This window comes from Crocuta crocuta, unplaced genomic scaffold, assembly GCF_008692635.1.
Source record: "Crocuta crocuta isolate KB4526 unplaced genomic scaffold, BGI_CrCroc_1.0 scaffold68, whole genome shotgun sequence".
NCBI classification, from domain to species: domain Eukaryota; kingdom Metazoa; phylum Chordata; class Mammalia; order Carnivora; family Hyaenidae; genus Crocuta; species Crocuta crocuta.
This window is the reverse complement of record NW_027532426.1, coordinates 2522144-2549173: the sequence shown is the minus strand read 5'-3', so window position 1 is coordinate 2549173 and position 27030 is coordinate 2522144. Positions and strand designations below refer to the sequence as shown.

The window sequence follows — 27030 nt, the reverse complement described above, 5'->3', positions numbered from 1 at the left end:
GAACGTGCTGCACTCTTTTCTTCCCAAACTGCTGGTCTTTTGCCTTGCAGTTATCGGACATGTGCTGTACAATACCAGGCAATGGCCGCTCTTTAATAACACAAAGATATGCTCTGCAGTTAGAGGATCTCTTCGGGATTATGAGGAATTTAGGCAGTACGCTGAAAAGCAAACAAAGAGGACCACTGGCTTTTGGTCCTCTGCTTCAACTTGAAGACCCAACTGTCTATTTATATAGTCTAGACTTGTTATCTTGCCACATCATGTCTCAAAAATGTAAGTGGAGGGAAACCAGTTTGGCAAGATAGTAAGGGGACAAGATAATGGGTTTAAATGATGAAATAGGAAATCCGTTCCTGGGTGGTGTTTGGCAGTTTAATGTTGCAAGGGATGGGTGCGGGGAATACAGGATAGTGGCAAAAGGCAATTTACACACTTGGTTCATGACTGAGCATAGGGGTAGGGCTGTAATTCTAGATCAATTCCCCTTCATGTCACTTGCCTACTACATGGTGGATGTACCAATTTTCATTTGGAAAATGATTTTAAAGACATGTTGAGAAAATAAATAATAAAACTAATATGAAGTCATAATTACAGAACAGGTTTCTACCTTTAATCTCCACATAAGTCCTAATTGTCTGGCTTTCAGTTAACTATTTCCATGATGCAATTTCTACCTAAAAGTGACTGCAGATTTAACTGTGCAATAAGTTGTGTTTTTGTGTTTGTTCAAAATCTTTCATTTGATCTTGAAGTGTTAAATGGAGCTCAAATAAGAGGCATTGCTTCCTGTCTCTTCTCTGGTGTGGTCAGTAAGTAGCTAGTGGACGGTGGAACAAAGGGGTGTTATTGTGTAAGGAGAATTGTCTAACAAAAGATTGCTATCAAAGACTGAGGCAGGTTCTAACAAAAAAAAAGCTACATAAAATTGTTGCCTTTTTGAGCAAGTAGATGAATACTACCTGTGAGATAGTATCACTTTTTAAGAAGAAAAATCAGTTGGGAAAATCAACTTTTAAAACATTTAAACTTTTCCTTTGGTCTGCTACTTGGCAAAAATATAAGTTTATTCTAAAATTCTTATTCTTGTATTGGCTCAGCTGAAACTATGAGAGTGAAGATAAAAGGTTGTGACTCCTAGATTCATAAATAAATATAATTATTCAATTACTTTAAAAATCTTGTTATTGCTAGAACTCATTGTCATATAAAAATATGTCCCGCTCCAAGTACTCATAATTTGTGTGAAATGAGGCTAAATGAATCTCTATGCCAGCTGTTAGGCCCTTTCCGGAATAAGAATCAAGCTAATGAGAAAATGAAATCCGTGCTCTTCTCTATTTTTTTTTCATATACATTCCATTAAGACAGCAGAATTGGATTATCTTGATGATGTCACTCATGAGGTCTGGTGTAAAAACTTGGCCTGAAGTAGCAATATCACATGTGCCTCTATTAGACCTTTGTATTATATTAATAGATCAAATGACCATTGCCTTGTTGGATTGTGATTTCTCCAAGGATAGGAGCTAAATTTTCACTCATCTTTACAAACAGTTCTGTCATGGCTCTGGCACATAGAGAATCCAACAAATGCTATCTGAATAATAATTTAAAAAATGATTAGTGAGGCCAGAAGTCCTATTACCCAACATGATGGTTTTTTGCAAACTGGTCTCCAGTCCAAGGTCTTTTTATCTGTTCTGCTTCCAGTAAAGACCTGCTTATTGATGGGAGCAGGTCTGTCTCAAAGCTTGGGTCTTACACTAGGCCGAACTTTAATTTACAATAAGCACTTGATGAGGCCGCCTGGGTGGCTCAGTCTGTTAAGCCGCCAACTCTTGATTTTGGCTCAGGTCATGATCTCACGGTTCATGAGATTAAACCCTATGTTGGGCTCTGTGTTGACAGTTTGGAGCCCACTTGGGATTCTCTCTCTCTTTCTCTGCTCCTCCCCCACTCACACTCTCTCTTGCTCTCAAAATAAATAAATAAACTTAAAAAAATAAGTATTTGATGAATAAATGCTACATCCAAAGTAGCATATTACTATTATCATTACCTGAAAAGTCAGGGATGAAGGGATAAGACGTACCCGTGGTGATACTATGTTGGTTATGTTCAGAATGGAACATGATATCCAGACTGGGACTCCCAATTTTCAGAAGGAAACAGAAATGAAAACCATATAGGGAGCAGTGGCAATAATAAAGGTTTGGTATGGCACCTAGGTGGCTCAGTCAGTTAAGTATCCAACTCTTGATTTCAGCTCAGGTCATGATCTCATGGTCATGGGATTCCCAGCATGGGCAGCCTGCTTAAGATTCATTCATTCATTCTCTTCATTCTCTCTCTCTCTCTCTCAGAGTGTCTGGGTGGCTCAGTTGGTTAAGCGTCCAACTTTGGCTCAGGTCATGATCATGCAGTCTGTGAGTTTGAGCCCCACATCAGGCTCTGTGTTGACAGTTCAGAGCCTGGAGCTTGCTTCAGATTCTGTGTCTCCCTTTCTCTACCTCACCCTTGTTCACGTTCTGTCTTTCTCTCAAAAATAAATAAACATTAAAAAAAATTTTTTTTAAAGATTCTCTCTCTCTCTGTCCTTTCTCTGCTTGCATTCTCTCTCTCAACACCCAAAAGGATTGGCTTGTGTGGATAAACATTCTTTATGTTTTGGGGGCGCCTGGCTGGCTCACTCAGAAGAGCCCATGACCTTAAGTCTTAGGGTAGTGGGTTCGAGCCCCATGTAGGGTGTAGAGATTACTAAAAAATATAAATACACTTAAAAAATAAGTTTTTTTAAAAATATTTACATTTTGGAATTCAGGAAAAGTCATGGGAACTATTTGAAATATAAAAGAGAATAATATATTGACTGACATGCAGTATTTATTATAGTTGATTAAACTGACTTTAAACATTTTGTAACATGAAACCACCATTATATTTGTTTTAAACAAAAAAAGTCAAAACTTGCTGACTTAGTTAACCCTTTATATTTTTTGCTGAGACTTAAAGTATGTTGCATGCATCCATAAAACCACCCTACGAAATGCAAATTAACTCAACCTCTGTATTTCAGCATTTCCTGAATCACCTTAAACCACTAAAGATAACGAAAATATTTCTTTTATACTTTCCTAATTTGAAATTCCTAAAAACAGTTATGGAGATGGGAAATAAGATAGTAATGTTACTTTAAAATCAATCATTTTGAACTTAGTACTCATAGGGGACAGTGTGCTGATTTTTCCCCTACTTCCAAGAGAATCAAGGCATACATATATGCATATGTATGTCTACTCATATGTGTATTACCATATTTCTTTCACTAACCATATAATATATAACCTTCAAAAATAGCTAATCAAGCCATATTTTCCCAAACTGGAAAGAAACCCAAATATCTATTAACTGATGAACAGGTTTGTTTAAATGCAGTAAATCCATATAATGGAATGTTATTTGTCCATAAAAAGGAATGAAGTGCTGATACATGCATGCTACAACATGGATGAGCCCTGAAAACATTATGCTGAGTGAAAGAAGCCAGACATAAAAGGCCATGTATTATATGATTCTAATTATGTGAAATGTTCAGAATAGGCAAACCCATAGAGACAGAAAGTAGATCACTGGCTGCCAGGGGCTAAAGAGGGGAAAGAGGGAATGACTGCTAACGGGTGCAAGGTTTCTTTTGAGAGTGATGAAAATGTTATGGAATTAGTGGTGAATGTTGTATAACGTTGTGAATATGTTAAAAACTACTGAATTGTACACTTTAATTTTTATTTATATTTAAGAGAGAGGGGTGGGAGGAGGGGCAGAGAGACAAAGACAGAATCCAAAGCAGGCTCTAGGCTCTGAGCTGTCAGCACAGACCCAGACATGGGACTCGAACTCAAAAGCTGTGAGATCATGACCTGAGCTGAGGTCTGATGCTTAAATGACTGAGCCACCCAGGCACCCCTGAATTGTACACTTTAAAAGGTGACTTTTATGGTAAGTGAATTATATTGCAATGAATTTTTTAAAATAAAAAATATATTTAATCCTGGGAACAAGAAAAGTTCTAGTGATTTTTAAGCAAGTCACTGAATTTTTGACGAGTTTCAATTTCCTCATGTCTAAAATGAGATGATAGGACTAGATGCTCTCTTTAACATTCTAGCTTTAAATATAATAATTCTATTTGGAATATAATTGATGTTGATAACCTGGGAATGCCTCACAGTTAAGAGCACTGTCTGTTGCAAACATTTCTCTTTAGAAATAAGGAGGAAATCCAACTCCTTGATAAAACCAAAGATGCCATCAGGATAAAAAGCAGAAGCAGTGCAAACCAACGGAATTCAGTTGGCCAGCTCCTAACACCATAAAATAGGCTTTATCTAAAACAAAAAGTTTCCTCTCACTCAAAATAGGTACAGCTAAGCTACTTATGATTTCCACTCCATTTTCCATTATTTCTGTCATACTTTTGCAATCTTTCTGCTTTAGAACCTTCAAACCACTCAATTACACCTACTGCTGTCAAACACAAAATCCCCTCCCAGTTTGGTACTCTGAGTATGCAACTGGTTCAAGTAACCAAATGAAAATGTCAGACAACCCGCGCTACACAACCAACATGATGGGCAACTGGATGGGACAAAGGACAACTGCAGAGATGTGACCCAAAGCAGTTCCATGCTGTTTCAACTGAAGAATGAATAGGAAATAAAACCATAATCGATATATGAAAAGACATCTAGTATTTCAACCAATTGCTCCTAGGCATCTAATTCAAAACACTGAATAAAATATGAAACTCCCAAAGACAAAGATAAGCATCACAATAAATCATATGAGTAGATAAGTATATGATTTTGGGGCCTTGGACAAAGAAAATCCTTGTAGTTTTAACTGACTCTGCCCTATCACCCCTCAATCCACTCTATTCTCAACTGCTCTTTCAGTTAATAGCAACTGCATTTTTTAATGTTTATTTATTTTTGAGAGAGAGAGAGAGAGGACATGAGCGGGGTAGAGGCAGGCTCCAGGCTCTGAGTTGTCAGTTCAGAGCCTGACGTGGGGCTTGACCCCATGAACCATGAGATCATGACCTGAGCTGAAGCTGGACACTTAACCAACTGAGCCATCCAGGTGCCCCATGCAACTGAGTTCTCCATCACATCCCACATCAATCTGTTAGGAAATCTTGTTGGCTCTACCTTTAAAATATATATAGAATTAGAACATTTCTCACCACCTCTACCACTACTAAGACACAATTTTCTCCTGCTTGAATTCAATAATTGGCTTCCTAACTGGACTCTCAAACAATTCCCAATTTTGCTGCAAATACAATCTATTCTCAATAGTAAGTAGACGGACTTTTTTAAATTAGAAAAATATCACCTTTCAGTTAAAAACATTTTGAAGATCTTCAATTTCATTCAGAGTAAAAGCCAGCCTTTATAATAGCCCACAAAGCTTGATAAAATCTGGTTTCCCATTTCTCTTCCTGGCCTCATGTTCCATTACCCACTCTGCTCCAGAGACACAGGACTATTTATACTTTGTCAAACTCAAGCCCCAGGGCCTTTGCACTTGCTATTTCCTCATTATCTGCAGGGCTTTCTTCTTATCCTTTTAAACTTATTAAAATGATACCTCCCTGACTCATCTTCTGTTCTAGTAGCAGCTTCATTTTTCTTTTCTTTTCTTTCTTTCTTTCTTTCTTTCTTTCTTTCTTTCTTTCTTTCTTTCTTTCTTTTTCTTCCTTCCTTCCTTCCTTCCGTCCTTCCTTCCTTCCTTCCTTCCTTCCATCCTTCCTTCCTTCCTTTTAGTTTGTTTATTTATTTATTTTGAGTGGTGTGAGTGGAAGAGGGACAGAGAGAGAGGGAGAGAGAGAATCCTAAGCAGGCTCTGTGCTGTGGAGTTCAATCCCATGAACCATGAGACCATGACCTGAGCTGAAGTCAAGAGTTGGATGCCTAACCAATGAGCCGCCAAGGTACCTCCTTGCTTCACTTTTCTTAATAATACTTAAAACTACCTTCTAATATACTATATATGTTACTTATTTATTTTGCTTATGGTCTGCCTTTCCCCATTAAAATATAAACCGTGAGGGCAGATTTTTGTTTGTTTTTGTTTGTTTGTTTTACTTACTCCTATGTCCCACCACCTAGAAGAGCAGATGCTCACTACATGCATATGAACTCACCAGTCTCACCCAGGTCCGTGCTCTGAAGAAATGTACGGCAGCGCTCCTTGTGCTCCTCAAGGGAACTTCTCTGCTTGTAGCTCCTTCCACAAAACTCACATTTATAGGGTTTCTCAACTATAAGGAGAGCACAAGGGGCACTCAGTGACCCTACAGAATGAATGGTGTCTAAGGTCCTGTGCAAACTATCCTTTAGGAATGAGACTGCTGAGAGAAGCCAGAGTATTTGGATATTTTTGCATCTATATTACTTTTAAAGTTAATAAACTGAAACAGGTTTATTTCCATCTACAATGGATGGTTACATTAGAGTTTTCTTCGAAAGGATAGCCTCCTTTCACAAATGAAACGATTTGGATTTAATGACTATTGTTGAGCATAGTGTTTTGGGTCCAGGTCCAATCTTGTTTCTTTAGGAAAAAATATAGGGCCTTTATATTCTTCAAGGAGGTTAGTGTGGTTTAAAAATGAAACAGAAAGAGATCCCTTATTTTGTGACATCCATCTGGTTGTTAAGTAAAGAATGCTGGGAGTTAGCCATTCAGCCAACAACTGATGGCCTTTTCAGAGCATTGACATATTTGGATAAATTTAGCTTATCCTTGCCAAGTGGCTATAGCAAAGTCTGGTATCAATAAAAACTGAGCTAACTGAGGATATTTTTGAATACTAGAAATAAGAATGAATTACAAAAATGACTTCATCTTAATTTCTGAGATAAAGCAAAATTTCCTCAAAAATTCATCCATACAATTCAGCCCACCTTTGTCCTCCCAATTCCTCCAAGTGCTTTATTACTTAATATGTAAGTAATAATTTCAATTCTGTGTGCAAGGCTGGTCTTTCTGATTTGTTGATAAAGTGTACCCTGGGAATTTGACAGAGTTTTAGGAACTGAGATTTTTATTTTCTACTCCTCTTGCTCTGTTTAAAATAGTCTTTGGGACTTAAAGCACTAAAAGATCCCTCTGGAATTCCAAATTAAAATGAATGCAGGTTTGTTAAGACTAAAAATGTTAAGTGTTCTGAATAAATGGGGGTCCTCTAGAATCTATCTAAAAAATGACCACTATGTTTGGATCTTACTTGAAAAAAGCAACAGGCAGGACTATTCTAATTTTTTGGATTAAACTCATTCTTAATTCATTACTTTGAATGATGAGCTGTAAATCATTCAAAGAAACTTTTCTTTTGCCACTTATGATCTCTCATGGTGGGTTTTGCTGGGGCTGACTTGTTTAATCCTTAGTCTCTGAATTGTGACCAGTTGTGGGTTTGGGGCTGGGTTTTAGTCAAAGCAGTACGTGGATTGACATAAAAACAAACCTTTTTTTTCAATTAAAAGTTTGCCAGATAACATCAAGAACATGAGGTCCCAAATTTGAAAATAAACGTAGTTTTATTTTTCTAGGAGGGAAACTCTAAATGTTGAAAAAAATTTATTATCTTGCTTGGTTAAAATAAAGTGTGAAAACATCAAGATGGAACATAGTTGTTTTTTTTTTTAATGCTGCTCATCTTCTAGAGATTAAAAATAAATAGGCTGATCAAGAAGAAAGTCAGGTTTAAGAAATTTACCCTACGTACACCTAAAACTAATACAATGTCACATTTTCAGTTATATCCCAGTTTAAAATTTTTTAGCCCAGAATGGCCAAAAGAAACCATCTGACAATTAATTACACTTAGTTTGCAAACTGTACATCATTTGGTTGTCCAGACTTCTGAATGAAAAGTGTGTGCGTGTGTTTCTTAGGAAAATAATCTCTTAATAAAGTTTACCATAAGAAAATACTAATGACTATAATTTTTTCACAAAATTTTAAAAGGCATTTTTATAGGGCCGGCTCTTCCTGTCTGACTGTGTTGTTCTCTAAGGGAACAAGGATGGTGAGGAGATGATCATCTCCATTGAGCCAGACGGAGAGCAATTAATGCCTTAATGGAAGTGTAATTAGCCCTAGAGGTCTCTGCTGTTGTAACCCTTCAGAACAGGAATGACGGATTAAAACCTTCATACTTAACTCTTTCTAGTTTCCTCAATGGGCACTGAAGAACACACATTTACTAGATATGGAATGCTTGTTGCTCTTACTTACCAGAATGTGTCCTAAGATGACCTGTGAGTGCATCTCTTCTCTGGCATGCATAGTTGCAGAGGTGACACTTAAAAGGTTTTTCCCCTGTGTGCAGTTTAATGTGGCGGAGGAGGTTACCTTTCTGAGTAAAAGATGCCCCACACTGATTACACTGGAATGGGCGTTCACCTTTAAAAAGGACAAAAAGGAGACTTCTGATCACCCAACAAGTGGCAAAGCATATGCACAGATTAGACGCCTATGGCAAAAGCTCATCTTTTAGACAGTATCTGTTCATATCATATTGGTATCAGCTGGGAGCTATATTTCAAGGCAAGCATACAACTTACTTCTAGAATCTTCTCTGTAGAAGAGAAAAAGCATTCATCTAGTAAGCCTATTTTAGGTATCATCTNAAGTAGCTCTAAAAATGCTTTCTAGATGTAAATTTGTAACATTACTTAGTGTTCTATTCGAATATAATCTCAATCTGAAAAAAAAAAAGAATCACTTCTCCAACCCTAATAAAGCATTGAGGGTCATAAATGCCTCTTTTTTAAAGTTTCATATCAGATGTCAGATGGAATCTATTGGGCTCAATGGGACTGTTTTTGTTTGTATGCATTTCTATAGACTGGCTGTTTATTTGTCTGAAGATAAAATTTTTACACTGGTAATAAAAACTATATCCTTTCAGCTATCAAATTTGAACCCCACAGAAAAAGGAGGTCTGCTTTTTAAAAAGCTATGCAAGAATGTATGAAAGATGCTTAAGAATCATATCACAAAATTCAACTCCTACTTATTAACTGAAGAAAAATATTTGGCTGACCTAGAACACTGTGCTTGTGTTTTTATTCATGGCATAAGCAATGTTTGCCAAATGCATAGTAAAGCAGGAATAAAAATCACTGGGTAAATGAAAATGCAGAGAAGGGGAGGTACATCAGTATTATAGCAAAAATCAATGAAAGTAATCAAAAGTCCTCCCACATTCCTCCATTTCATTTCTCACATGGCTGCATTAGGACAGTTTTCAGAAGAGTGGATGAGGAAACTTATTTACCAGTATGACTCCGCTTATGAACCATTAAGACGTTGAAGCTAATGCAGGAGAGTCCACACACATCGCAGTTCATTTTGCCACTGGTTGGCCTGCTACTATCATACGAAACAACATGTCTTTCCAACTTAATGTTTTCATATTCATTATATTCTCTCGAATAGCTGTATGGAATTTCAGGCTCTTCTGCATTTCCCATGGGCTCTGGCTTTAAAATATTCTCATCCCTTTCACTGTATTCATCTTTTACTTTCATGGAATCATCTGCAGGGAGGAAAGTGCAAGGAATGAACAATGATTGTGTTTGGAGCTATCAAAGCAGCTCAAAGAGGGAGACCCACAACTGACAATCAAATACCAAATGAAGCTAACATAATACTGTGCATCTACAAAACAAGAAAGCACCATTAGAATCATCCCTCATCTGAATTCAGAACCACAGTCAGGGGAAAACACACACACACGCGTGCGCACACACACACATGACAGTGTTTTGCACCATCCAGAAAATGAGAGAGAATAGATTTAGCTGTCATGCTCAAAGCGGCCATGAAAAAAACATTTTGAGCAACTCTTTTCCAGTATTGAGGGAGAAGAAAGGTTCTCAGATTTAGTACCTTTTTTGGTGTCTGCAGTTAAAAGGCAAGGTGATGAAGCTCTTTGGTTTCAAGAAGAAAATACTGTTTCAATCCTTCAAATGCATTCAGTTTAAGCTACTAAGAGTGAGAGTTGAATAGTTATTATGGTTTTTCTGATTTTAAGCCATGCTTTGCCTCTTCCCCTTCCATGTATATGCACTGCTAAAATGAGTCTTATCTCTGTTTCTCTTGGAACTGATAAAGAAACAACACTGAATATAGAGGAAGCTGGCAGTACTAGTGAAATACTGTTGAGAAAGATAAAAGGAGAAGTAATTCTTTAACATAATCTTCTAAGGAGTCACTTTCATTGACACAGGTAAATGGAGCTCAACCTAAGCAAGGGGAAGAGCACCTGTATCTATTTTAGGGAGGATGAAACTCAAGATCCTGGAACTATATAGAACTGGAGAGAAGAGGACGGACTGGCCCAAATGAGTTGGCTAACCAGGCAGTCTCTTAACAGTTGCCACACTCTTGAGTTGAAGATCATAAGAAGTGAAGAAGGCAAATTTATGTAGTGACATTAATAATACCTAAATATTTGCCTGATATAATCATAATAAACATTTGCAAGGGACTTTTCATATATAAAATAAGCTGCTTAATTTTCCCGACATTTGTTCTTAGAAATTGGAAGTTATTTTCCTCATGAGGAATCATAAATCAATGGAATTTTAGGGCTGGAAGGGAATTTGGGATCATCTAATCCAACCCCCTTTTGTTCTTCAGATAAGGAATTCTGGCACCAGAGATCTTTTCAGTGATTTGTCCAAGGTTACACAGCCAGTTAATAGCAGAGGTGTGATTAGAATGCTGAACTTGGATCTGACCTCACACACTAGATGTAGAAAAGTCTAAGTGGCTTCTTACTAACATATTCCACTCTCTCATCAATGGTGTAGACATTAAAAACCAAAACACTCTGAAGAAAAGATATTTTAAAAAACTGCATCCCTTCCAAAAAAACACCAGTGAGTGCAGCTCCTGTCGCCACACAGGAGGAAGTACAACTGCAGCTGTGCCTGGCTTTCTACCTTCAACTCGAGTTTCAATTTTCACTTCTATCAAGGTTACCTTTTATCTATATTAACTGTGTTTGCTTAATAGAGCAAGACAGGGCCTAACCACCAACCGAGGAGCCATTGCTGCAACACTGTTCCTCTGCTTCTCACCACAGTTCATGGTTCATAGCTTTTCACTCTTTGATTAGAAGAGATGCAAGGCTGTAGGATCAGTCCAGCATGTTTCAAATTTTCCCATTCTATGCATCTGGGTCATACATGAATCCATATCCATTTCCTACATGGAAAGAGGTTCATTCCCCTCTTTCTCTGGATAGGTCTCACCTGCTTTCAGATGGAATTGGTTTGCTTAAGTGGTTTTGTTTTTAAAAAAAATTTTTTTAAGAGAAGGATGCACCTGAGGCTTGTACCCTCCTCCCTTCCTCCATCACTCCAGCTGTGGGTGATATCCCACCAAAGCTTGAGTGCTCTTCAGTTTGCATGTAGGCGTTTAAAAGAACCTCAACGGAAAACTTCAGCTACTAAAAACCAAAAACAGCAGATAGGGGCCCGCAGAAAAAGATCCTTTTCATTTTGGTTATAAAATGTTAATATGAGCAGACTCAGGCCATCCATGGTCAGTGACAATTAAAAACCAGGAAGATAAATGTGCTGGGTCTTTCTGAAAATGCAGGACAAAAGAGAGTTGCTACTTCCCTCAGGACTGGCTCTAATGGGCTTGATCTAGAACTCAGTACCACACCAATCTGTCTCAAGAGAAAATCTGGGCTTTGGTCCCTTAGGATTTAGCTGTAGGACAAGGAAGATGATATTTGAGACCCAGAGCCCTAAGGGAAAGCATAAGAGACGCATGGACAGAGTATTAGGGAAGTCCCTTGGACTTAATGGACCAAGAGTTCCTGGTACAGTTGTTGGTTTGCCTTGGGACTCTTACTACTTTTATTTTCTTTTAATGTTTTTTTTTTTTTTTGTTTTTGAGAGAGAGAGAGAGAGCAAACTGGGGAGGAGCAGAGAGAGAGGGTGAGAGAGAATCCCGAGCAGGCTCCACATTGTCAGTGCAGAGCCTGATGTGGGACCCAATCTCCTGAATTGTGAGATCATGATCTGAGCCAAAATCAAGAGTCAGATGCTCAACCACCTGAGCCACCCAGGCGCCCCAGGAGTCCTACTACTTTTAGATGAAAGACCTGAATCATTACTGGGATCAACAATTCATTGTTATTGGGATCGACAATTCATCAGAGTTTACCATGTAAAGATATACAGAACTGAATATTAGAAAACATTAGTATCTAAGATATGAATGGGATTTCTGAGAGATTATTGGGTTTAGAACACAGCTTCCAAATACAGTCCACCAAAGTGACCAGCACGGACACTTGTCTGCTCTAATGAAGAGATTCATTCCATCTCTTGGGAGGAAGATTTATTGCAGCAGAAGAAATGGGAGTATTCTGCTACTTATTATCCTTTGAAAATATTAAAACCATGTCTAAAATCAAACTTGTCATCTTTGAACTCAAGCTTATTTCTAATTTATGACTTTGTTATATTTCCAAATGGCATCTTCCTTCTTCCAGTTTCCAAGTCTTAAAAATGGAATCCTTTTCCTTTCAATCTCATCACCAATTCAGTCTGCAAGACCTATAGATTCTATGTCCTCAGGCTCTCTGGATGCCAATTCCTCTTTTCCATTCCCATCGCAATTTAGTTTAGCCTCTCATCCCCTCATACCTAAACTCATCCTTTCTCAACACTCCTTTTTAGATAAATATACTACAAAAGTATGCTATGCTTTCTGCCTCTATATCTTAAAAATTGATGTAAAATTCCCTCTAACCGGGTTTCTGCTTCCATAATTCACAGAATCTGCTCCCATGAAGATCATCAGTAATCTCCTGATTCCTAAATCCACTGGCCTTTTGTGTGCCATTCTCCCCAGCTTCTCTGTAGCCCTTGACAATATATTTTTAAAAATTTTTTAATGTTTTATTTATTTCTGAGAGAGAGCGTGAGCAGGGGATGGTCAGAGAGAGAGAGAGATACAGAATCCGAAACAGGCTCCAGGCTCTGAGCTGGCTGTCAGCATAGAGCCCGCCGCGGGGCTCGAACCCATGAACCGTGAAGTCATGACCTGAGCCGAAGTCAGACACTTAACCAACTGAGCCATCCAGGTGCCCCTGTAGCCCTTGACACTATTGACCACTATTCTTTCTTCTTCTATACTATTTGTTCAGTAAAACTGTAACTTCTTTCCTTCTTTTTCTGCTGTGTTTTTTTTCTAGCTCTTTTCCCTCCCTCTACCTCCTAAATACTGCCCGTAATGTTGTTTTTCTTCCCTCTACATTCCCTTCCCTGTGGCAATTTCATCTATTATTCAGGCTTCAACAAGCATTTTATGTGACTAATTCCCAAATATATATTTATCTCCAGGTGTAATCTTTCTCCCCCTCTTCAGTCCTCCAACCTCTAAGGCCTCCTAGGTATCTTCCCAGTTACTCAGGGTAGATTCCTTACAGACATATTTTTTTTTCCTCTTGTCTGTGACCCACATTTAATCATGCATTGGTTATATTTTTGTATCCTCTCTCCAACCTGTTTCTCCTCCCCACTATTTTTCATTCCTTGTATCCTGATCTCAGGCCCTTAATGCCCTCCACTTTGTTCTCCTTGGCTCCTTTCTCTCTTCTTTCCAGTTCATCCTATACACTACCACCACACTGTTCATCCTTGACTATAGCTCTGGTCATATCATGGCCATGTCAAAATTCTTCAATACTCTACTGCCAACAAAATAAAGTCCAAACTCAGAATGAATTTAAAAGGCCTTTCAGTATCTGGCTCCAACCTGTCTTTGTCATGTTGATTTTGAATACTCAGATATCTTTAACCAAACTAAACAACTTCCAAGTATTCTTGCTTTTATTATTTCCACTGCCTACATACAAGATCTTTCCCTAATGTTGTCACAGGTGTGTCCAAATCTGACAGATCCTTTAAAGCCAAAACCAGTATGCCATCTCCCCCCAAAAACACACACTGATCCCCACCCCCACCCCCAGCTGCAAAATAATCTGTTCCTTCTTTCTCTGAATTATTTATAAATTCACCTCATCTCCCATATGGTCATGTAAGGTATCTAAGGTCAGAAGTTACACAGGTTTGTTTTTTTAACTCAGTATCCCCTGTGACACTGCTTAACCTGTATCTGTTGATACAAGGCTGTGTGGTTTAAAAATAGAAATTTTGGGGGTCTACTAATTTGGGTGTGGAGACTGGAAATATGCATTAAAATATGCCCTTAGGTAAATCTTCTTTTTAAGTTTATTTATTTTTTATTTTGAGAGAGAGAGAGAGCATGTGCAGCCCAACATGGGGCTCAATCTCATGAATTATGAGATCATGACCTGAGCAGAAATCAAGAGTCTGACACTCAACTAACTGAGCCACCCAGGCACCCCAATAAATATCATCATCATCATCATCATCATCATTATGATTATTATTATTTGAGAGAGAATGAGAGAGAGAGAGAAAGAGAGCGAGAACCCACAAGAGAGGGAGAGGGGCAGAGGGAGAGAGAGAGAATTCTAAGCAGGCTCCACATTCATCTGGGAGCCTGATGCAGGGTTTGATCCCATAACACTGGGATCATGACCTGAGCTGAAATCAAGTCTGACATTTAACCGACTGAATCACCCAGGTGCCCCTATGCTCTTTGGGTAGCAAATCTTGTGTACAATGGAGTTTGAGAACTGCCACCCTACAGTTTGACACAGTATTCTTCATACAGTACATACATAATAAATACTTAGTACATGAATATACCACTGCATTAGCCTCCTAACTGGCCCACAGTGTATGTGACCTCTATTTTATACTATATCTTATTTCCAGATTAATCATCCTGTAGCACTAAAACTCTTGTTTTAGAAATTTTCAATGATTTCATTTTACTTCTAGAACAGTCTAAACTCCTTAGCAAGACCATCAAGGACCTGTCCAGAACCTGCCCTGAGCCTTCCTGATCATCTCATTTCTCATTAGTCCTCTTGAATCAACACTTTCTCTAGACCAGAACCTTGCTACTCAAAATGACGTCCTTGGATCAGCAGTTCCAGAGCTTGTTAGAAATGCAGACTCAAGTCTCACCCCAGACCTACTGCATCAAAATTTGCATTTTAACAAGATCCTCAAGGATTCTTATGCACTTTAAAGTTTGAGAAGTACAGCAGCTATCTGACTAATTGTAGTTTTCCAAGCCTCTTCTCTAGTATTTTCCATATCTAACATGCCCTTCCCTGACATCAACATTCTATTCAAACTTCTAGATGCTATTTAAATGCCATTTCTTCCATGCAGTCTTCCTTGATACTCTAGAGTAGAAAAAAATTCTTGTTTCTATGCTTCCTCATATACCTACCTGACTCTCCCTTATACTTAGCATGATATCACTAGCCTCTACAGATTCACCTTAATATAGGTGATATGTTCATAAAATATTGCATGTAAAATCAAAACTATTGTTCCACTGATTTACGTTATACATCCGGAGATGTTTCTCTTCATTTTTCTTTGATTTTCAATTGTCAGTAAATGGCAACATGTGAACTGTTAATGAAAGCAGAAAATCTTAAAAAACAAACAAACACCTTTTTAATGTTTATTTATTTTTGAGAGAGAGAGAGAATGTGTGCACATGAGCAGGGTAGGGGCAGAGAGAGACACACACACAGAATCCGAAGCAGGCTCCAGGCTCTAAGCTGTCAGCACAGAGCCCGATGTGGGGCTTGAACCTATGAACTGCAGATCATGACCTGAGCCAAAGTTGGACACTTAACCAACTGAGCCACTTAGGGGCACCTAAAAGCAAAAAGAAAATCTTAAAGATCTAGCAAGAAATACTTGAATACAGTGAAAAACTGTCCAACAATATCCTAAAGGTTTTGTAAAGTGAATAAACCTTTTGTAATGTGAATAATTTCATATCTTACTTCTGTAAATTCCAGTTTCCTATCATGTGTATCAGGTTTCTTAGACACACAACTTAAATTGCCACCTAAAAGACTATCAAGAATCTTCACAGGTACTAACAATATTTTATTTCTTAATCCAGGTGGTGGGTCCATGGATGCTTGTTTTGTAGTTATTTTTTAAACTATACATGTAATTATATTTGCCTTTTTGTGTGCATGATATATTTCATAATAAAAGATGTTAAAGGCTTCCTGAGTAATTTTTTATAAGTGAACTTGTGGAAAAAAGAACATACCAAACCACAAATTGCTGATAAAGGTAATTGCTAAACATTCCCACAGAGGGGAAAATATGTCTAAATTGAATCTAACCCATAGAAAATTAAATTAAACTGAACTTCTTCCTAAAGGAGCTACTCTGGGGTACAATTGCTCCCATCTTTGTCTATGTTCTGGAGGCCTCTTAGGAAGATGACATACACTAACACACACACACACACACACACACACACACACACACACACACACACCCCAGAGAGAATTTTGTAGGCTGAAGAGAACAAAGGCTTGGCTCATTGGGGCTGATGCACATGGTTTCATTTCCTGGGGTGATGGTTATCACATGAAAGGCTTACACTCCAGAGTAGACATTTTTGGTTTCACCTGAGACACTGCAAAAACAATGGGTCTTGGAAAGGATCCAACATCTAAATCCTTCAGGGGCAATAGCAGTCTCAGCCAACTGTGCCTCAGTTTGTTTTTACAGGCACATAAAATGCTCAGTTGGAGAGAAGAACCTATCAAAGATGGCAAATGGAACAGGCAACTTGGGTGTCTTGGATAGCACGGTAGTAGGAATTTCCCAGTGCAAAAAAAAAGGGATTCTGAAGTTCCACTCTGAATTATGAGATCTCAGAATCCACCTCAAAGAAGGACAAAGTTTGGAGTAATAGCCTTAAGTTTGCCAGAGATATTGTGAGAAGGGGCAAAATAAGATAGAGGCTGTTAGACAGGGAAGACACAAAAGGGTGATGTTGTTTAAGTGTTTTACAAGGATTAGGGGTCATAACCATGAAATCCTCAGCACATGCAAAAGTCAACTGGATAACAAAGAAGCTTAATCATCTTAATGTGGCATTTTAATGATACCACTGATTTGCTATGCCAATTCAGAGATAATGAGGCCCTAATGCTACAGATGTTCAGCCAGGCTAAAAGAAAGGGGGGTGGGGTGGGCTTTTCTAGCATGCCATTTTCTAACTATCCAATTAAACAAATTGTGAAAGCATCTAAATAGTTTACCAGGTTTTGACAGCTGTTAATAGGATTTAGAAGCTTGAAGCACTAAAGAGCAAAATGGGAGATATATGTATTGTAGGTATTTAGTCTACAGAATTTGTTGCTATCATCCAATACAGCAGAAATAGATCAACTAAGACGTTTCCTTATAAAATTAATATCTCTACTCCTTTTCCACAATGGCCTCTTTGTAGTTGTCAAGTGAGGAGGGAATAAAACCAATGTTATTTTGCCAACTAAAGAATACAAAGTTCTAGTATTTGCTAACCAGTAAGATTATAAAGCTTCAATGAAAGCAAAACTTTTGGTCATTGATTTATAGGATCTACTATGTTTTCCTTTTTCTCTTCTTTTAAAATTTAAAATGATAGACATGTATTAATTTTTAAAACATCTATTTTAAAATTAGGAAAAAGCTGGAAAAGGTGAATCAGATGGCTAAGAGATGAAATATTATATCTTAATAGCAGCAAACTAAGAGATACGCAGTTTTGATAATATTTGGTTTGGTTAAAGTTTTCATTAAAACATATTCTTATCAGACTTAAATCTGCCCTTAAAAAAAATCTAAACTGTAGGGCCACCTGGATGGCTGTCGGTTAAGCATCTGACTCTTGATTTCAGCTCAGGTCATGATCTCACGGTTGTGAGATACAGCCCTGAGTCAGGCTCTGCGCTGAGCGTGAAGCCTATTTGGAATTCTCTCTCTGTCTCTCCCCTGCTCTGAAAAATAAATAAATAAACATTAAAAAAACCCTAAACTGGTAATTCCTAAATCATGTGACTTCATATCAAGAACTTTAGCATGAAAACATGAAGAAGGTTTCAGTTGCAAAGGAACCATTCTCCACTTTACTAATGACATTAATCTTTGTCTTATCTGAGCCTCAAATAGCTCATTCATTGCCATAATAATAAAAATAATTTGTTTAATAATTTTCAGTGTGATGCTTTGCTCCCCCATTAGAACAAGAGGAGATCTATTATTTTTAACAACAGGAATATACTACACATCCGTGGTAGGTGAGGTTCCAGCTGCTCAGTGGGCTAAATTTACTCTTCAGATATCTTCATCTATAGTTGTGAGGATTGAAGAACATGGTGTGTGAATGTTCCTTCTAAACTATAAAGCAGTATACAAACAGAGTGGCTTTTTCATTTCTCTCTCTTATAACTATGAACTTTTTCTATTGATTATTTAACCTATGTATTATATTATTTTATATTTCTATTTCTGAGAAGTAACTACTATCCACTGAAAAATAATGAATGAAAATACATCTGAAGAGGTTGAGGTTTGGAGCACCTGGGTGGCTCAGTCAGTTGAGCAGCCGACTCTTGATTTCAGCTTAGGTCATGATCTCACAGTTTGGGAGCCTGCTTGGGATTCTCTCTCTTGCTCTCTGCCCCTCCCCCACTCATACGCTTGCTTTCTCTCTCTCACTCTTGCTCTCAAAATAAATAAACAAGCTTAAAAACTATCTTAAAAAAATAAAGAGGTTGATGTTTAAGATGTTGCCCAAACATATCAGAGATTATTTACCTGGTAGACATTTCATTTATAAATCCAGAAGAAAAATCTTTCTTTTCAATTATAATTCCTTTGTATAGAATATTCACTCTATTTTTTGAGAGTGCAATTAAAAAATTTAAAGCATATTAAAATATAATACTTAGAAAAATTAAAAAATTATCATCCAAATACAGTTAAATTAGCTAAAAATATCCTAATTGTCACAACACCAAACTCAGGATCACAGGTAAGGGAAGGAATGAAAATGCCTCCACGTCCACTACAGAAGTTCGTGGTATGCATAGTATGTGCTGTGTTATATGATGGTTAACATGTTTATTTCCTATATCGATTAGAAGTATCTTCAAGGCAGTGGCCAGGTTTTAATAATTGTGTCCCAGAAGCTTTCAGAAGACTCACTTACTCTAGGTATTGAATGAATAAATGAGTGGATGAATGAACTCCTTGGGCAGCCTGAACCAATTTAGGAAGGAGGGCATCTGGGTGGCTCAGGCAGCTAAGCGTCTATCTCTTGATTTTGACTCAGGTCATGATCTTGAGGTTCATGAGTTCGAGCTCCACATCAGGTTCTGTGCAAGGACCACATGGGACTGCTTGGGATTCTCCCTCTCTCCCTCTCTCTGCCCCTCCCCTGCTCGTGCTCTCTCTGCCTCTCTCAAAATGAATAAATAAACTTAAAAAAGAAGAAGAAGAAGGCAGTGTCCAGGCAGGGAAGAAGGAATAAAACACTTTGCTGTACCACTCCCTAACTTGTCTACAACATTCTGAAGCTGAGATGTGGTAAGCAGAATTTCTCCTCATGATACATCAGAAAAGGGCCCAAGCCCCACAGTGATAGATAACCAGTTCTCCAGTTGACTTCTTTGCTCATGGTGGTCAGCCTTTTGTCTCCCCTATTCCCTCACTTTGGAACAGGATGCCATCCTTTGGAATAGGATGACCACTCCCTGCTGTGTGTGGTTTTTTGTTTTTTTTTTTTTAGTTTATTTATTTATTTTGAGAGGGAGAGAGATAAATTGAATGTGCCTATGGGGGAGGAGCAGAGAGAGAAGGAGAGAGATTGAATCCCAAACAGGCTCTGTACTGTCAGCATGGAACCGATGCTGGGTTCAATCTCACAAACTACAAGATCATGACCTGAGCTGAAATCAAGAGTTGGACACAACCCACTGAGCCATCCAGGCATCCTCCAGTCCCTGCTTCTTAAACCTCTTCTCTGAGCTCTATTCTTGCCTGATTCTATTCCTACCTCACTTATTTGTTTCTTCTGTCTATTCCTTTTTCTCAGTCTCCTAGGTGTCAATGGTCTCTCTTTCTTCAACCTTTTGTTTTTTTCACTGCAAATGATGACTCCCACATCTCTATTTCCAGCCTAGTTCTCCCTGCTCCGGTACTTCCAATTACTTCTTACATTTCTTCTACTTGTTCCACACTCAACAAGTTGCAACCTAGCTCCTTATTTCTCTCGTTTTGACTTCTCTTCCAAATCTGCTCCCCCTATACTAGTCCCTGTTTTCCCTTTTACTTAGGGGTTGCTTGATGTCAGTGTCTGTATGTTATTCCACTCACAAACTTAACATGTAGATCTGTGCCAGGCACACAGTTTAGCTTAGCAACTGCTTACCAAAGGAACAGAAGGAAGGAAGGAAAGAAGGCAAGAAGGAAGGAAGGGGTGAGCAATTATTCTGTTCATTCCTTCAAGTACAGAATTCAGGTTGCAGATGTTTTTTAAAATTTGCGCAGATTGTAATTTTGCCTAAGATTAGCATGTTAGGCCACAGCAAAGGAAAACAACAAAACTGTATTTCTAACTTAAGGTATACCAACCAGACCCAAAGGGTTTAAAGCATTCTTGAAAGAGAAGAAAATGAATTTAAGGATTAAGAATTAGAGGATTCTTGCTCTTTGTAACATTATATTGATCAAAACAAAATACATATAAAATAAAACTTACTATCTCCTACATATTATTTGGACTTTTCTTCCTCTCTGTTTCCTCCATTCTCTCTCTCTCTGGTTTTCAAATAATGGAATTAGAGCACCAAGAAACAAGGAACAACTCAGCACTGACTTGTCCTTGGTGAATGTACAACACTAAAAGCACGTAACAGAGTAAGCTATCTTGTCACTGGAACATGCTTGTCCCTGGGGGTAAAGTATAACAACTGCTTAACAGCTGCCCTGTAACACACTTCAAGACTGCAAGCAAAGATTCATCCTTGCTCCACCAGAAACAGTGGAGGGTATAATGTCTGGCAGAATAAAACCAGGATGGAATCTAGCCTGTAAACTGGAGTACAAATCTTTTTCTATTTCAAAGACAACTTCCAATTATCATGAATAGAGAGGTTGTCATTAACAGTATTCATATAGCACCAGAATGGATACTGATAATTATAAGAAAAAGACAATAGGGTATTTCACTCTCATTTTGCCCACTAAAAATGTATTTGAATGCCTTTTTTTTTGTAAGTTCTGATGAAAGAGCAAAAGCTTTGGAGTAGACAAAATCTAGGCTCAAGTTGTACTCTACCTGTGTGATCTCAGCAAGTCACTTGATTTCTGTAAATTTCCTCACTTGTACAAAGATGATATTATTTATACCTAACAGGGCTGTTACTGTAATTACATTAGGCAAAATAATGTATATAAAGACCTAGCATAGTAGCTGACACATAATATATTTGTGACCTTGAGTTAGGCAAAGATTTCTTAGATATGATACCAAAAGCATGATTCATTTAAAAAACTTTTTTTAACATTTATTTATTTTTGAAAGACAGAGATAGAGTGGGAGTGAGGCAGGGGGAGAGAGAGGGAGATACAGAATCCAAAGCAGGTTCCAGGCTCTGAGCTGTCAGCACAGAGTCTGCCGTAGGGCTCAAACCCATGAATTGTGAGAATATGATCCGAGCTGAAGTTGGACACATAACCGACTGAACCACCCAGGCACCCCCCAAAAGCATGATTCATAAATGAAAACATCTTATAATTCAATAGTAAGCCAAATAATCCAATTAAAAATGTGAAAAATATTTGAATTAACATTTCACCAAAGAAATTATACAAATGAACAATCAGCAAATGAAATGATGTTCAACATCATTAGTAATTAGAGTCATGCAAATTAAAACCACAATGAAATGCCACTTCACACCCACTTGGAATGGCTGTCATCAAAAAGACAGACAATGAGTGTTGGTATGGATGTGGAGAAAATGGAACCCTAATATGCTGCTGGTGGGAATGTAAAATGGTACAGCCATTTGGAAAAAAATTTGGCTGTGTAATAGATAGCTTTCTAAAATGGTTCCAAATAATCCCTGACTCCTAGTATTCACATCCTTTTATAATCTCCTTCCCTTGAATGTGGATTGGACCTAGGTGATCTGTTTCTAATTAAAAGAACATGGCAAACACGATGGGAAATCACTTCTGTTGTTAGATTGTAAAAACCTATGATTTCCATCTTGTCCTCACTCTCCCTCTGGTGCTTCTCATGTGTTTCTCTGATGAAGTAAGCTAGAGAGTCCATATGGCGAAGAACTGAAGGCTATTTCTAGCCAACCTACAGCGAGGCAATGAGGCCCAGTCCAACAACCCTCAAGGACCTGAATACTGACAATCACATGGATGAGTTTGGAATTTGATCCTTCCCTAGTCAAGCCTGCAGATGAAACCAGTCTGGGTCAATACCTTGATTCCAGCTTTGAAAGAAGCTGAAGATCCAAATAAGCTTTGTCTGTATTTCTGAGATAATAAATTTGTATTGCTTTAGGATGCTAAGGTTTGGGGTAATTTGTTACACAGCGATCAATAACTAATATAGAGGTTTCTTGTAAAATTAAACATAAATTTACCATACAACACAGCAATTTGACTCCTAGGTATCTACCCAAAAGAAATGAAAACATATGTCTGCACCAAGACTTGTACACAAACACTCGTAGCAGGATTATTCTTAAGAGCCAAAAAAAAAAAAGGAAACAGAAGATCTACCAATTGGTGAATTAATAAAATGTATTTCATCAGTAAAACAGAATATTATTCAGAAATAAAGAGAAACAAAGTACTGAAACATGCAATAATATGGATAAAGTTTAAAAGAAAACAACACATTCAGCTCAGGTCAATGTCTCACTGTTTGTGAGTTGAGCCCTGTATCAGGCTCTGCGATGACAGCATGAAGCCTGCTTGGGATTCTCTCCCCCTCTCTCTCTCTCTCTCTCTCTCTCCCCCCCATGTCTGCCCCTCCCTCTTTCTCTCTCTCTCTCAAAATAAAGATTAAAAAAAAACACATTATGCTAAGTGAAAGAAGCCAGAAGCAAAAGACTACATATTGTATTATTCCTTTTATATGACATGTCTAGAATGGTAAATCTATATTGAGACAGAAATCAGACTAGTGCTTGTCTGGGGCTGGGAATGAGGATTCACTGCAAACAGGTACCAGGGATTTTTTTAGGATGAAAGAAATGTTCCAAAACATGGTGCTAGTTGCACAACTCTGTAAGTTTACTAAAAATCATTGACTTGAACACTTAAAGGTATGTAAATTAAAAGCTGGGTGGCTCAGGTCATGATCTCATGGTTTGTGAGTTTAAGTCCCATGTCAGGCTCTGCTCTGGCAGGTCAGAACCTTCTTTGGATTCTCTGTCTCTCTGTCTCTCTCTTTGTCCCTCCCCTGCTCACACTTCCTCTCTCTCTCTCTCTTTCAAAAATAAAAAAACATTAAAAAAATAAAAGCTATTTTTTTTAAAATTTTTAAATGTTTTATTTATTTCTAGGAGAGAGAGAGACAGCGTGAGCAGGCGAGGGTCAGAGAGAGAGGGAGTGACAGACTGAAACAGGCTCCAGGCTCTGAGCTGGCAGTCAGCACAGAGCCCGACACGGGACTTGAACCCACAAACCGCAAGATCATGACCTAAGCGAAAGTCGGACGCTTAACTGACTAAGCCACCCAGGCGCCCCAAAGCTATTGTTAAAAACTCTATAAGAATTAAAAAAAAAAAAAAGCCAACCCAACAATTAATATCTAGCTACACTGATACTGACTCTGTCTCAAGAGGGTAGAGTTTAGCTACTTATTTACCAACTATTACAGGAAGCATTGTGACAAGTATAGCTTTTGACCTACGATTAATCCAATATGACAAATCCTCATGAGACTATCTTTAACTCCTTTTGTTAAAGGATAGCTAATAATAAAAGCATAACTAATGTCATGATCTTTTGAAAGAAATTAACAAGTATTATGTTAAAAAAAAACACCAGGTGCATCTTGGCAGTAGGAAAGAAAACTAAAGTAACTGTAAGAGTTGGCCTCATAGGACATTTCCCACACTTAATTATTTTATTACCAACTTCAGATTGAAAATATTTTATTATTAACTTCAGAGAATACCTAAGTAACTACTGATTTTTGCTAAGTTGTGCTAAAATCCATAAAGATCCAGATTTTCCAATTATATTATTTCCTTGTCACGCTTTGTACTTTTATGTCTTTTTTTTCATGTCTCACTTTCTCTTCTGTTAATAATTTAGTGTGCCTTACTAGACTATGATTATTAATTAATTAATGAGGACTATCCCTGACCTACAAGTCTGCAGTGGTATAAAAGCCCATGGGGAATCTCTGAGGGTTTACTCAGTGATGTGAGAGTTTAGTTCTCCCATAAGAAAAGAAGAAAATGAAGAAATATCTTTTCTATATAGTCTCAGAGACAGAACCAGTACAACCTAAAGGAATAGAACCAGAAAACCAAGATGACTGTAATGAACAGTTCATAACAAAATGCCAGAAATAGTCCTGGGCTCCAAGCAATGAAAAGAGGTAATAAAGGTACAGTAAGTTGTATTCAAGTTTTGGTGGATGAGAAGTATAGCCATAAGCTTAGACTGACTTAAGAGAAGCTAATAAAGAGCCTTTCCTATTTCCTCTAGGGTGGCCATGAACTTCCTTGAGGGGTAACAAAGGGCAACCAAGGCATGACTGGGATTTCTGCTTCTGTAGACGCAGGTGCAAGAAATCCTGGTTCTAACAAATCTTGTCAATGTTTTTAATGCCACCAGACTGACTAATATAGTGAAATATCTACCACGATCCCATTTTTACTTATTCAGTTGACATAATTAACAAATCTATTAAGGGTAAGGTCACAAATTATTTTTAATTATTAAACCATCAGTCTCCATATGTTACTGTTTAGACAGCATCACCCCCTGCAGAATAGAGTTTTCAAGACTGTCATTTCTACAACCTCCAATCTAGATCCAATTGCAGTTGGTTAAAAAGCAGATTTCAACCAGGCAGCTGAATGAGAAAACATCTGGACCTACCAGTCAGAATGAGAAAGGTCACATGTTAAATCCAGATAATCTTGTTTATTGGTGTTTGAAGGTTATACACCAAGGGCTGGATTACCAGGGTCCTCCTTTAGGCTTGGCTCTGACATCTTCACTCATCTGCTATGTGTGTGACACTTTAAAATCCAAAGCTTTCAAACTGCTGTGCTGTCAGTCACTTCCAAATGTAATCTTCCTAATTCTAAGCCTGAATACTATATCAACCTATTACTAGACCACTGAGTATTAGATGCTAAATTAGATATCACACAATAGAATTGTCAGGGACAAATAATATCTATCTTTTCTTTTTAAAAACTGTTTTCAAGTTTTCCATCTGGCATTTTTCTATGGACGAAGTCTCTGTAACTTACTTTATTAAAATTAAGAAAAAGGAAAGATCTTTGGATCAGCAAGGAATAAAATTAAAAGATTGCCCTACAAAAGGTTTCAGGTCTGTGAAAAAAGAAAGATTATGGTTATTTCTTTTAAAAAAATTTTAATGTTTATTTTTGAGAGAGAGAGAGCAAATGGGGGAGGGGCAGAGAGACAGGAGGACAGAGGATGTGAAGTGGGCTTCCTGCTGACAGCAGAGAGTGTCCTGCAGGGCTTGAACACACGAACCTCGAGACCATGACCCGAGCCAAAGTCAGACACTCAACTGACTGAGCCACTCAGGCACCCCAAGGAGAATTATGCCTATTTCATGATTTTTTTATTAGTATATGTTATATACTAATATATATTAGTATGACCCAAAATTATTTATGTTGGAATCCATTCTATAGACAATTACATATGAAACTATTACAAAAACAGCAAAGTTAAGAAGGCTTAAGACCTCATACACTTTGGTCAGAGCTTTTTATTTTTATTTTCTTATTTTTTTATGTTTTATTTATTTCTGAGAGAGAGAGAGAGAGAGAGAGACAGCATGAGCAGGGGAGCTTCAGAGAGAGAGGGAGATACAGAATCTGAAACAGGCTCCAGGCTCTGAGCCAGCTGTCAGCACAGAGCCTGACGTGGGGCTCGAACCCACAAACCATGAGATCATGACCTGAGCCGAAGTCGGACGCTTAACTGACCGAGCCACCCAGGCGCCCCTGGTCAGAGCTTTTTAATCTTTTGTGTTGTGGACTTCTATGAGAACTGTATTCTTGACCTAGGTAAAAGGCACACAACTCATAAACTCAAAATTCACATGGGTTTGAGAGGTTTCCCAAACCTTGAGATTTTGGATTGAGAATCTTTGTATCAGGCTTTTAAATAGGCTCAGGCTTAAATTGAAGGCTCCTCTATATACAGTGTACACTGTATAATTTATATGATAGTGGTTGGCCTTCAAGTTATTTGTTTAAGTACTCTCAAAAGAATTTTGAAAAGTTATATGTTTCTCCCCTGTACTCAGTGGGCATTAAGTTGACATCTACAATTTTTCATCTCTATTTATTTATTTCATCTGTTTAATTTATTTGATGTTTATTTATTTTGAGAGAGAGAAGAAAGGGGGCATGCACAAGAGAGAGTGGGAGGGACAGAGAGTGAGGGAGAGTGAATCCCAAGCAGGCTCCACACTCAGTACAGAGCCCGATGTGGGGCTTAATCTCATGACCTTGAGATCATGTCCTGAGCTGAAATCAAGAGTCAGACACAACCAACTGAGCTACCCAGGCGCCCCTCATAATTTAAACATTTTATAAACACACATTTTGTTTATAGTAAATAAAAATGGTTTAAACTGTTATTGCACTCTTCCAGATGTATCCAATGGCATGTAAATATTAGTGACTTGATTTACTTCATCATAAGTTTAAAAATTAATAATTAAGCTTTTTTAAAAAAAAATCAGAAATTTTCTCCC

General features: G+C 37.9%; 1 protein-coding gene across 6 annotated transcripts in view; it reads right to left on the bottom strand.

Moving 5' to 3' along the window:
- Window positions 1-27030, bottom strand: part of IKZF3 (IKAROS family zinc finger 3) — an 87602-nt gene that overhangs the window by 16849 nt on the left and 43723 nt on the right. For 3 of the 6 annotated variants that reach the window (XM_077779210.1, XM_077779214.1, XM_077779211.1), the window contains exons 4-6: window positions 9356-9616; window positions 8311-8478; window positions 6212-6328 (exon numbers count right to left, since the gene is read on the bottom strand). The exons of 1 other annotated variant lie outside the window; for it this stretch is intronic. In XM_077779210.1, the coding sequence (XP_077635336.1) occupies window positions 6212-6328; window positions 8311-8478; window positions 9356-9616 (546 nt within the window). The remainder of the gene's footprint in view (window positions 1-6211; window positions 6329-8310; window positions 8479-9355; window positions 9617-27030) is intronic. 2 more of the 6 variants (XM_077779213.1, XM_077779215.1) reach the window with 1 other exon arrangement.